This window comes from Stegastes partitus, unplaced genomic scaffold (genome assembly GCF_000690725.1).
Source record: "Stegastes partitus isolate 25-593 unplaced genomic scaffold, Stegastes_partitus-1.0.2 Scaffold211, whole genome shotgun sequence".
In the NCBI taxonomy this organism is placed as follows: Eukaryota; Metazoa; Chordata; class Actinopteri; family Pomacentridae; genus Stegastes; species Stegastes partitus.
Window position 1 is genome coordinate 50,378 of NW_007577942.1, and position 12,887 is coordinate 63,264.

Sequence of the window (12,887 nt, forward strand, 5' to 3'; positions counted from 1 at the left end):
ATTTTCAAAGAGCCATTTAAGGATTAAGATTTTGATGTGGGATTGGGGTCAGAATTATGTGTAGGTTGAGTTTAGGGGAAGGGTTGAGGTTTGGACACATAGCTGTGAAGATTAAGGCACAGTATGCAAACAAGGGTCCTCAGTAGAGAAAGGTGGACACACCTAAAGTGTTGATACTACCAACTGTAGGTTTCAGGAGAGATGCAGGGAATACGTCCCTCTTTTACATTCAAACATGTGCTTTTGTCCCTTCAATAAAAACATGAAAACAACAAAGGACTTTCATTTTGAAAAACTGCAGAAACAATTACTCATTGTGCCCGGATTTGGTGTTGTCCTTCATTTAAATGAAAACATTTTCATTATAATTTGATCCAGAATGTGCTCAAATTGATGTATAAAATTTCACCAGAGATAATTAAATGTTTGACCCTGGCATTAATGTGTGTTTCTGACGTCTCTGGGCAAGTAAACAAAAAACAACCACAGCACATCAAGCACTCTACATAAAACAACTCAATATGTAAAAAGCCATCAGTGTGAAATAATAAATAGAATCATTAAATACAATAAGTAAAAGGCAACAACTGGTGGCAACATTTTTGCGTCGATTTCAACCAGAGCTTTGGGCTGGTTTTAAAAACTGCAAAGCTTCTTGAGTCTCTAACGTTTGTGAGGATGGAATTCCACTTACTCACAGCTTTCAGTGAGAAAGCAGACTGACCAAAACCTTTCCTTATGAACTGCAGTTCCGTCACCTCTAGGCCCATACAACAAATCCAAGGTTTGGTATATTATTATATACAAAAGTATTGCTTTTCTTGTCTGTGATTTTGGCTCTGGGATTAGCTGGTGTGACTTTGGAAACACATTTCGTGGTACTGCCTGTTGTTACCTCCTGCAAAACATGTTTACACCCTCTCTCTCTGTATTTGTGTGTGTGTGTATATGTGTGTGTGTGTGTGTGTGTGTGTGTGTGTGTGTGTGTGAGGGTGGGCAGCCTAGTGTCACCCAGAGCTCTCCCATAACAAACAGCCTCTATATTTTTCAAGTTGTAAATCTGCTCCAGTGTTGTTTCCCTGACAGAAATAATCATATGGGTGGCAGGAGGGGCGAGGCTGTTTTATCAACAGAATAGTGCTCTCTCTCATATCTTTTACAAAGGGGGCATTTCCTGTTAATCATACATTTCTCTCTCTTTTAAAAAAAAATTACTTCAGTCATGTCAGCACCATTATTCATTCATCCTTTCATTTGGCTGGATTACTCAATAAAAAAAAATAAAAAAAAAAGATTCGTGTCCTTGTAGGAGGATGACGAATAGATGTGTAATAACGCAATCCTGACTCAGCGCATGCGCAGCCCCGGCCGCCCCCCCGCCGCCTGCCTGAACTGTACACAGCGCTCGGGGGCTCCGCGCGCAGCCAATGGCGACACGTTGTTTAACCCGTGACATCATCCGCCACTCCTCTTACTAAAGAAGGAAACAAACATCCATCCAGAAGGACCGAGAGACAGAGAGAGAGAGAGAGAGGAAGGAAGGCAGGAGGCCGAAGGAAGGGAGCATTAAGCCCGTCTAAACCCGCCTGACACGGAGGACGACGACACCCAAGGCGCAGGTAGACAGAGAGGAGGACCCCCGGCAGCACCTGAACGCCCTCGACCTTTTTCCTTCTGCCCGCACAAACGGCCACTTTCTCCCCCCCCCCCCCTTCCGTCGTCGTCTCGCGAGAAACTTCATCGATTTTCAGCAGGTGATGATCTCGGATTATTGCTTCTTTTTTTTCTCTCTTAACAACGCGGATGAATTTTGAAGTGAGCTCAGCTTGTCGAGGTAAACAACGACATGGTGTGTGTTTTAAACTGAGGTGATGGTCGGTCACGGCGACCTTTATCGGTGGATTGAAAGGTCAGGTGGTGTGTGCGTGATGGTTCTGTGTGGTAAACAAGCTGTTATTTTTCCTTCCCCTTTAGCTGGTTAAAGTTGTCACCACCGTCTCCTCCTCCTGACTGGAAATATCACAAGTCCTCGAACGTGACTCTCGTCTGATTCAGGTTGAAAAACAAGGGAGGGAGCTCGCTAGTGCTGCTTGCTGTTTTTCTGTTTGTCCCGAGCTGGGGGATGGGGGGAAGTAAAGCCAGCTAATTCGTGTCTAGAAATGGAAAATTCATAAGCCGAATAGGCAAGTAGAGCGAGAGAGTTACTCTTGAATTACTACAGAGCTTTTGCTTAAATATTAAATGAAGTGCCAGCACAGCTTTGCCTGGTAGTCCCTGCTTCGGATAAGACGAGGTTTGGTCGATGTTTGAGAACTATGTGGCACCACCAAGTCGTTTCTAAGTACTTAAGTGTGATTATATAATCGTGGTTGTTCACATTGCTTCGTTAAAAACACTCAGAAAATGGTTATTAGTACAAATGCAGCGATAAAAGCGAGCTAGAAACGATATCAAATCAGGAAGCAGGGAGATTGCAGACAAAGGAAGAAAGAAGAAACAAAGGGAGCAGAGACCACACTGTCTAGACTGTGGGTTATTTCAGAAAACATCACTGCTGTTGCCTTCCTGTCTGCTCCTGGTGCTTATTTCAACACGGTGTCTGTTTTTTAAAGGGAATAATACACTGCTTGTAACACAACAACAGTGGCTTTTTTGCCTCTGTTCTGCCCTTCAGTGTGACTCAGGAGTTTTCAGCCAAGCAGGGCCTGAAATATGAGCTAAGCTTGCGGCTGATACAGAAGCACAGTCTTCCCCCTTTTGTTTGCCAGAGATTATCACACATATGTCTATCTCCAGTGGACTCAGCTGTCTGTGGCATACAAAACAAACGGCACGATTTCAAATCGGACTAGTTTTCATACATTATTGCTGTGAGGGTTTGGATTTTTGTGAAAAGAAGTTGTGGTGAATGATCGTGACTGATAATCTTCCCTGTGCTGGAAACCCCCTGACTTGCCCTGTCAGATGTGTTTTACACACACTTTATAGATGTTGTATCTGGGACATTTCAGCTTTGTAGCAGTGTCAAGAGCAAAATACAGGTATTTCCTTTTCCGTTAGCTGTTGATTAATCAAGGAGGTTAATTAATGCTGACGTCCAGTTGGTGATATCAGTAATATTAACAGTTTATCTTTGTTTTCTTTTTTCTCATGTATATTTCAATCATAAAATGTTTAAAACATAGCAAATATGCAGTGTAGTTCTGTCATCTTGAAATCTGGCCAGGTTTAAATGTCTGTAACCTGAGCGGTTTTTACCTTGTCTGTGTTAGTACGGTGTCTTGGTAAATATTAGTTTAGCATGCCTGCTGTTTGTGTGACAGCAGGGCTTAAACGTGACAGCTGAGCCACACTGTCCATTGTTCCTTTGTGTCAGAAAGTTAACAGTCACGGTTGATGCGTTGGCCTAGAGCCTTGTCATGTGCTTTATTATATGTTTCAAGTTGCTTTTGTTGTCAGCTGTGATTTAGATCAATGTGCTTCCTTTGAGGAACAGTGTTTAGCTCATTTTCTACAGTCCAGTTGTCTTCCTACTAAAGTGGTCTTGTTGGGTTTAAAGAGAATTACGCTGATGATCACATGTCAAGAGAAATTCCTGTCGAGCTACACAGCAGTTACCAGCATTTAGCTCAGTTCTCCTGTCTGGTATTTTTCAGCAGTCAGCAGCTGAACACGTGACACAAACGGGAGAGAAGGTCTTTGTGGGCTTTTCCAAGGAAACCCTTTGTTGACACAGTGGTGATAGCATGCAGGGGTAGAGAAACGGAGGAAGGAGGGGTCGGAGGTTAGCTCAAGATTTAATGGCACTTGTTGGTTAGGACACCTCAAGTGAACTGACAGGACGTTCTGAAACAACTGCCAGCCTCTCCTGGAACATTAAGCTCGTCTCTCCTGTTTGTGTCCGTGACCAGAATATAGACAAGCTTCACGCCAACGCTAGCAAGCAGCTGCCATGTTGCAGCAGAAAAGGGCCAAAGGTTGTTTACGAGGGAAATATGATACTGTTGCCGTGTACAGTGGTAGTCATCGTGTGAAGGTGTCGGAGGTGATCAGATGATTTGTACAACAGCCAGGGCAGGACTGACAGACAGGATGCTTCTTACCCAACTAATCTAGGCCTTCCTGTGTGTCTGTTTGTTCATTCATCGACGTGTTTTTGATCTGTTGCCTCAAATTCAGTGTCTCGCATTACACAACTTCCTGCTGTATTGTATCGCACCAGAGGCAGCCGACAACGTCATAGGACTGTGTCTTTTGCCAAGTTACGCACATAAACGCTTGTTTTCTGGGCGGATGGTGGTGAGAAATGACTCGGGAAGTTTTAAAATGCCTTGTGTGGCAAGATTCACAGGGTGGGAGGAGACTAGTTTCCGAAACTGTTGACCTACTTCTTCATTTATTATCTTGTGTCTGTAAGAACAGAATATTATTTTACTTGATAAGTTATGTTTGTTCCATTGTGGCTAAGATACTGTCAGTGAGTCAGAGCTTTGTTTTGTGTCTTGATGGAAGTAGCGCATTATCCGATGAAAGAATGTTAATGGTTCTGAATAATCACATTGTTCAAATGTGGTTATATTTATTCACATAACACAATTAGGTTATGAGGAAACAATTATATAACTCATATTAGCTATGAGGAGGAGGAGGAACAGCTGATAGGAAAAGTAAAGTTTTTGTTGCGAAAGGCTTTGCAGATATGAAACTAAAAGATGAGTTAAATGTGGGAATAGCTACATCAGCTGTTTTCAGAGCTGCCACAAGGGGTGAAAGGATGAAAGAGATGGAGGGTGGGAAGGGGGTTCACAACAGTGAACAAAGCTGTGGGATAGAAAAGAGTCCAGCTTCTGCCAAAGGTGCTGAGCAGAACACTGTGAGTGTTGTTTGTTCTCTGAGCTGATTGTGAAGAAGCGTTCATTACTGTATTCATGCTAAAGGGCAAGTCAAAACAGACTGACATGATGTTCTGTAATTTTCATAATATGACTCTTATCTGTCAGCTCTGTTGTTGATACTGCAACCAGTTTCTGTGGAACCAGCGTGACAGGAAAGCAACAGTCACCTATAAATGTATTGGAAAACATTTTGGCTGTCATGTGTATTTCACATTGACATGTTCATGCAGAAAAATGCTTTCTCTCTGTGTGCCTGTCTGTCTAATAAGCATTCTCACTCTGTCTCTCTCATTCTGTTAGCAATGGCTCAAGAGACGAACCAGAGCCCGGTGCCCATGCTTTGTGCCACAGGCTGCGGTTTCTATGGCAACCCAAGAACCAATGGTATGTGCTCTGTATGCTATAAGGAACACCTGACACGGCAGCAGAGCAGTGACCGCATGAGCCCCCTCAGCCCAATGGGTAAGAAAGCACACAAAAATTACATTTCTGCTTGTTTCTCAGAAAAAGTTAATGCAATTCAGACTGATTACAGCAGCCCTGAGTTATTTATGTAAACGAATAAAGTGTACCTCAGCCTACATATTTACAGTTAATATGATAATAAGATAAGGAGTGACTCCAGGAATTGTAGGCATTATTTGGAAACACGGCCAGTTCTTGGCCAGTTGGTATTTAGTGTGTATTTTCCCAGCCCCACCACCCCTCATTTTTCCACTCTGGATAATGAAAGACAGCTGCTTTCTTCATCACAGTGTTCAAAGTTGGGGGCTGTTCACTCCTTTTAGGCAATTCCAAGATCTAACATTAAAGTTTCTCTCACAGTGAAACCTGTTAGAACTTGTTTCTTAGAGGAAAATAAATTACAAAAGAGAAGGAAGTTTATCTTGAATGCACCTTTGAGAAGCCCTCAGACTTCTTTTTTTTTGTAGTAGATAACATGGATTTGTTACATTTTAACTTCAGCATCAATATAATGCAGGGCTTCCAAAAATACTTCTTGGAACACATGTTTTTCTCTGATTTCAACTATAATTGTATGTACTTGTACTTTTTTTAAAAGTTGATTTCTGATCTGGTCTTTGTTTGAGTTTGTCTAATTATGTTCACTCTGTCTGGTCTTGCCCAGGCTCAACTGCTAGTCCTACCTCAGAGGCCTCAGCCATCCAGAGACTAGAAGCCAGTCTAGCAAAGGTTGATGCCTCCCCTGCCTCTTCACCAGACATGTCTAGGTCAGTATTGGCTGTGATTGATTGCTTTAGATAGCTGGTGAGCTTTCCTTAAATTGGGGAATGTGTAAACTGTTGACTGACTGCCGTCCCCTAAATTCAATCTGCAGAACCATTCAAGGATCTCTTCCTGTGACTCAACAAATGACAGAGATGAGCATCTCGAGAGAGGACAAGCCCGAACCCCTAGAGCCTGGTAAGACATACATAAATAGCTTTTTAGTAACAGACAGCCTGGCAGACACGCATATACACAGCTGACGGCTCATGTGCAGACATTTTAAGGCAAACATGGCTTTGTAGGCACAGTTTATTTTTGATTCTTTGCTGCATACCTTAAACTCAACTGTTGGTTTTACTTACACCCTCCAAGAAAGAGAGGCTGCCTAAAAATAAACCTGTTTAAAAATACCTCTACACCAAAGGGCATTCTCAGATTTGACGCAGCCTGCCAGAGGCTTTCTCAGAGTAGTGCACTATTTTCTGCAAAGAACAAGAGGGGCAATTTAGAGATAAGGAGCCTACTAATTACTGTCATTTAGGGCAAAACCACACCATTTTGGATGCCACTGTGTTGTGTTGTCTTATAGAAGTATGAACAAAAGACATTATTTGCTGCTCTTCCAGATTAAAGGGATGATTAAAGGCATTTCCTTCTTCTGTTATCTTTCTTCACATTTAGTTGTAAACCAGCCTGCTGCTTCTAGCCCTACTCCTGTAGCTTCTTCCAGCAGTGAAGAAGGCAAGGGTGACACCCCAAAACCCAAGAAGAACAGGTGCTTCATGTGCCGCAAAAGGGTGGGCCTTACAGGTGAGCCATTGTGATGATGCACAGATTAAATACTTGTCATTGATTCAGATTAGCAGAATTGTTTTGCTGGTCATGGAGGGAAAGTTAAAAGTTTTTTTCTTATAACTTCTATGGCGTAGTTGGTCTGTTCAAGCTTTGACTCTTCACCTTTGTGTTTACAGGGTTTGACTGTCGCTGTGGCAACCTGTTTTGCGGCATCCACCGGTACTCTGATAAGCACAACTGTCCCTATGATTACAAGGCCGAGGCTGCTGCCAAGATCCGTAAAGAGAACCCCGTGGTGGTGGCTGACAAGATCCAGAGAATATAGATTTGACAGAACAGCAGCAGCGGCAGCAATGGAACACCTTCGACAAAGACTGGAGTATGAGTGTGAACCTTTGAGATGAGCACTGGCATGAGTGGCTAAGTGAGGATCGCAAGGACTTGATTTACAAAATTACAACCTCAAGAAAATAATGGGGGGCGAAAAAAAGAAGAAAAAAATGTAAAAGATCCTGTCTGAGGGAGATGCATGAATGATCACTTTTCTCCTTTTTTGATTAATTCATTAGTTTGTTTTATCCTATTTTCTGTGGTGTGACTTTGCCGCTGTTCAGTCCTTTTGTTTTTCTAAGAATATGTATTGTCTTATTAAGAGCAGACCAGGCTAAATGTCCAGGATATGCTGTGCTCCTCTCACCCATACCAGGCGCCGTTTTGTGCCAAACAGTAGACAGCCATTTCTATTGGATCCTGTCATGTGTCAGACACTGGCAGATCTCTCAAAGCATTCAGACATCACAGAAACAGTCCACACGACCTTCAACCTTTGAACTTGTTGTTCTGTGCTCCGTTGGTACTGGAGTCAGTCAGCGTCTCCCACCGTGCACAAGGGGATTTGTTACTTTGTCTTTCCTAGCTTTACCTACCTCACAGCTGCTGTGTTAAGCTACATTGTCTTCCCTTTTCCTTTGTTATCATCAGCTTTGACCCCAGCAGAACAGTGGATCATCATGACAGTTGGCCTCAGTGACCCTCCGATCAACACGCCTGTGTTGACGTTGATCAGTTTGATTGTGATGAGGCTGTTTCCGTTGTACCTGTAGGTATCTTGCTAGACAGGGACAAACAAATTACTCCATGTTTCACTGAATCTAAACCTTTTCAATGGACATAATGAGTACAGGAGTTCCCCAACTGGTTCAAGTTCAGATTGTAATCACAGACGCCTGGTGCAGGGCTTTGTGTATCAATGTGTGGCCTGAGAGGAAGGACGGCACCCTTTCCTGGCAGGCCTGCTGGGTGAATTTAGGCTACAATATTGTAGGGGCATGAATGAATGGGATAAATGCATGAGTTACTCTTCATCTGCATTAGTGTTTCAGAAATATCACTCAACTTAGGGTTTCAGACATTTTATTTGCTGAGAGACAATTATCTGTTATGTTTTATTAGCTTTTTTTTCTTTTCCATTGTACTGATGTTAGCGCATGTATTCAGTGCATTTGTGGAATTAGGGTATGTGAATCATGATTTTATTTTCTATTTTTTTCTTTTGATGCGCTAACAGAAGATTTGTGTGAGCACAGTGTGTGTGTATGTTGGTGTGTGGGTGTGTGTTTTTCCCCCCAACCCTTTTGACTGTGGAGCTACCCGGTTTATCAGCACATGTTTACAAAACTACAGTAGCATGCCAGAGCTAGATTTATGAAAAATAATAGATACCAAGATTAGATGTAACTTCTCATCTGTCTAACAGCTATCGGTCTGTGTGTCTGCTATAGAGCACCGTAGAGAAGTGTGTGCGTGTGTGTGTATTTGTGCGCGTGCATGAGCACATACCTGTGCAAACGTGTGTTTTCATGGCTGCCTGACACATTGAAACTCATGTATGTTTGTGACTTGTGTTACTCCCCCCTTTTTTCTCCCCTGTAAGGATGTGTTTTTCATTTAAAAGATAACTGTATGTATCCGTTTGAGTTTTTCCTTTCTGATTCTTAGTTATATGCAAATTTGTACAAAAAATGAAAAAACAACAAACTGTGTTGATATTTATGTATTACATATAATCTTGCTATCCAGCATTACGACAGAATAGTATCATGTAAATAAAACTGTACAGAGAGACATTAGCAAAGCTTTTTGTGTGTTGATTTGTACAGCCCACTATTTCAGAGTTTGTTTTCAGCAGTAATTAACATTTTATAAGGTTTCTTTAGTGGAAGAAATTGTCAGGCCCAAAGGGAAGCTTTAAAAAGGAGCCAACTGTCTTTGTTTTGTGTTTGTATCTTAGTAAAAACAAGAGGGTTGTGAGTGAACTTGGTCAGACTCATTTCAGTCAGGACAGGAATAGCACAGAAACCACATGCCAGCAGCTCCTGTAATACCTTACCTAGGCTAACCTGACCTCAGACTGTAAACCTCACTGAAGAGACACTTATTCAAACCTCGTCTGGGTCAAACAGGAAGCATTAATCCCTGGAAGAAAGTGATTTTGTTCTGCTCTATCTAGGCTAACGGCATACGTGCAGGACGCTCATCAGACAATGTGTTTTCTTACGCTCCTGTTGGGAGCAGTGTGTGCTCACAGATGGCGTCATGGCAACAGCTGCTCAGACAGCTGAGGTGTGCTCATGTGGTCTTCCTGTGACAGAAAGCTACAAAGATCACATTGTCCGGACGCAAATGTGAAGTACAATGAAGGATTTTCATTGAGGCACATTGAGTAAAGTGTGCAAGCTCAAGATGTTTCCTGAGCTGTCCAAATCAAAGTGTAATGCACCAAATTAATCACCGACCCCACAATCCTCCTCACTGTTGACCACATGTCTGCACGTCCTTTGATCCAGAGGGGACAGAAGAGCACGCTGATGCAGTGGCGGATGAGAAGAGGACTCCAAATATGACCTGGAACAACTGCAGGAGTCCTAAATCACTCTGTTTTAATCAGTGTGTGTGTGTGTGCCACATGTGCAAAAGATTTGAACACAGAAGCTCCAGCGTCAGTAATCTCTCTCTGGCCCCCCCATGCACGTTAACCTATAATTTGTTCCACTGATGTGTGCAGCTCATTTATCTGTGTCACCCTCTCCCTGTCTGTCTGTCATTGGGTGTGACCGAGGTTAAAGAGCTGGCTCAGTAGATGCAAGACATCCGAGATTCTGACCAGCGGAAAACGACAGATGTTACTACCAGATGTGCAAAGGGGTTTGAAGTTAGATGAGGCCACAGACAGTAAAGACTAAACAGGAACATACACTTCTCTCTCAAGAAGTCACACCCACATTAACTGCAGCTTCCCATCCTTTTTTAAAAATGTGTTTCTGTGTTTGTACATTTCATCCTCAGTCAGAATGGGCTAAAGCTAAAACTTTTTTTTCACATTTACACACAGATTTCATGGAATACTTTTCACATCCATGCATGGTGAATATTCACACACACAGGAAGCAGCATGGAAGCGTGACTCAGGAGTTAGAGGCGCTCTTCTACTGAACACTGAGTTGGTGGTTTAATAATCACTGGCTCCTTCTCTCTACAAGTCAAGAGTCCCAGAGTGAGACGCTGAACTCTAAACTGCTCTCAATGCTGCCATCTGGGTGTGAATGCTGTGTAAGTACAGCCTATTTACACTTACAAAGCAACCAAGCATGTTTCAGATGAATCACACAGCCTTACGTACATCATAGATGGAGCATGTATGTGTATATGCAGCACAGATACACACATGAATGGAAAGGGAGCTCTCCTTCATTTGCACTTTTTTTTTCTTTTCCAATGATTATTTTTTTTACGAAGGATAGCTAGTTGGTCAAATATGCCAGAGAGAAAATGTGTGAAAAAAAAACGTGTTTTACAGACCAAAGAGAATCTCCACTGACATGTAGATTCAAATGTATGTAAAGAATGTTTCAAAGCAAATTTGTTTCTATTTTTGAAGAGAAAAAAAAATAAAAGCTTTAATTAGAATGAGAATTTGGAAGATTCCTTACAAAATGTTATGTGTCATGTGCACTGTTGGGGTTTCTACTCAAAAAGCATAATGTGTATCATGCTAGTTTTTTAAAAAGCAATGCAGTGATTTGTTGATTTCCTTCCTGTGGAAAATAAATCAGTAGCTTGTCATATTACTTTTAAATTACCCTTTCAACATCGCCTGAGATGCATCGTCACGTCATTCCCAGATGGCACTATAACATTAATGATTACATATGGCCACATGTCAGCCCAAATCCCCAATGACGTAAACAAGAGCTTCCTTTTATGCTCTTTAATTACATTTTTTTGCGAAACCAACAGCAAAGCTGGTTAAAACTCACCCAAAGAGCATTTCACATAATCAAGGTGGCACTGGTGATAGGTTCGCCTGCCTCAAAATAAAATTACATTTATGTGTTACAGGTGCATGTCATGTGATTACAGCATATGCATCATGTTACTTCCAATACTGGTTATATGGGAAAATAGTACACCCAGATGGACCTGTTCGTCAAACCTGAAAAACTATTTGTAACATGTACTGACTAATACGTTTAGCTTCTATTTAAAATATTATACTTGGGTTGTGTTGTCACAGAGACTGTGGCTGGGACAATAAACAAACATTCACATTACAGTTCACCTTCAGTTAATTATTTCTCATATAGAAAGCGGAATTTAGCAAGAAACAATATCTCAATACCAATCGATTGATTCATTCATCAGTCCAGGTCTTGTACATGCTGCCTTTTCTACTGTGTAGGGGCTTGTTGGTATCCAGAAAAGACCCAAGTCAGTACTGAGGCCCTCTCCTGTGCTGGTACCACCTTTTCTGTTCCCTGCAGTATTATTATTATTATTATTATAGTCCCTATTTGCTGGGAAACTGTCTTGTACATTTCTCCTCCAGTTCTTGGTGCAACTGATGAGACCATGTCATGCTTTGCTGTGGTTGGCGGCCTCTGCTGTGCCAAGTAAAGAAACTGTGACTGATGCTTTGCTGTCCTTAACTGATTCCACTTCAAGAAAGTATGTCAAGCTCCTGCTGATTTTTGGTATGTAGAGTGCAGAGCCCAAACATGCAGCTCACTGTATCGAGCATGTCCTTGACTATAAAAATGAAATGTTTGTGCATCCATTTGTCTGTTCTTAAATTTGGACTGTATCTGTAATTTTCATCTTTCCCCTCTTTCAGCAAGGTTAAAGTTGCTTCCCCTGAAAAGGTCATTGCAGAAAGGAAGGCTCTAGTCTGGCACAAGATGTCTAATTTGACTAAAATTGTGAAGAGAAAAACACATTTTAAAATTGCACATAAATTGATTAAACCAAGATTTTTTTTATTTATTTACTTATTTTTACATATAACAAGGAGCACTAGTAAGTCTTAAAAGAAAAAACCCTGTCATATAGTGATTTCTGTGGCTGAATAGAAAATGTACTTGCTGGACACTTAGAGTTTTTAAAAAATGGCCATTCACCAGGCAAGAAATGGAACTGCTGGTTAAGGGAAATGTGGGATGCAGCATTTTTAAAGCTTGACCCATTCTATTAACCTACATCAGCCCCGGTTGCACTGACTTTTTTTCCCCTGGATATGTTTTTGTGAATCCCCAAGTTTTATAAAGGTACATATTACACCCCTATTTTACATTTTTCCCCAGATATTTGTTTTCTCTTCCATTGACTCACATTTGTTCTTTGCTCAGGCAAATAAAATTGTTAGGTCATGTCTTTGTTTTTGATATTTTTGTGTTTGTCTTGTGTATTTGTCTGCTATATTCTAAATATAAAGTAAAAAAGACTTGCTGCATTACGTATTGGAGTCAATATAATATGTTGGTTTACGTATCATAGTACATGCAATATTATCTACTTCTACTAGTATGCACATTGCTTATGTTCCATATTTACCACCACAGCTCCAACACACACACATACATGTAGTTTGTTTTATTCTTTATTCTTCTTCCTATTATTATTATTGTCGTTATT

General features: G+C 41.4%; 1 protein-coding gene across 3 annotated transcripts; it reads left to right on the forward strand.

The window, feature by feature from the left end:
• Positions 1-1,506: 1,506 nt before the first annotated feature.
• On the forward strand, positions 1,507-9,049 carry zfand5a (zinc finger, AN1-type domain 5a). 3 transcript variants are annotated; one of them, XM_008280827.1, is made up of 6 exons: positions 1,507-1,754; positions 5,196-5,357; positions 6,025-6,127; positions 6,235-6,320; positions 6,807-6,935; positions 7,097-9,049. In XM_008280827.1, exons 2-6 carry the CDS (start codon positions 5,198-5,200, stop codon positions 7,243-7,245), a joined length of 627 nt encoding a protein of 208 aa, XP_008279049.1. In that variant the 5' UTR covers positions 1,507-1,754; positions 5,196-5,197; the 3' UTR covers positions 7,246-9,049. The 3 variants fall into 3 exon arrangements, with proteins under 3 accessions (XP_008279049.1, XP_008279048.1, XP_008279050.1); XM_008280826.1 differs by having other exon boundaries at positions 1,746-1,834; XM_008280828.1 differs by lacking the exon at positions 1,507-1,754 and adding an exon at positions 1,975-2,055.
• Positions 9,050-12,887: the final 3,838 nt, after the last annotated feature.

What these genes read in the sequence shown, in the direction of transcription:
- zfand5a (XM_008280826.1), top strand. Translation starts at nt 1,804, where the DNA reads ATGAATTTTGAAGTGAGCTCAGCTTGTCGAG. An exon ending in AGTGAGCTCAGCTTGTCGAG is followed by an intron (nt 1,835 to 5,195) that starts GTAAACAACGAC and finishes TCATTCTGTTAG; the next exon opens with CAATGGCTCAAGAGACGAAC. An exon ending in CAAAAGGGTGGGCCTTACAG is followed by an intron (nt 6,936 to 7,096) that starts GTGAGCCATTGT and finishes TTGTGTTTACAG; the next exon opens with GGTTTGACTGTCGCTGTGGC.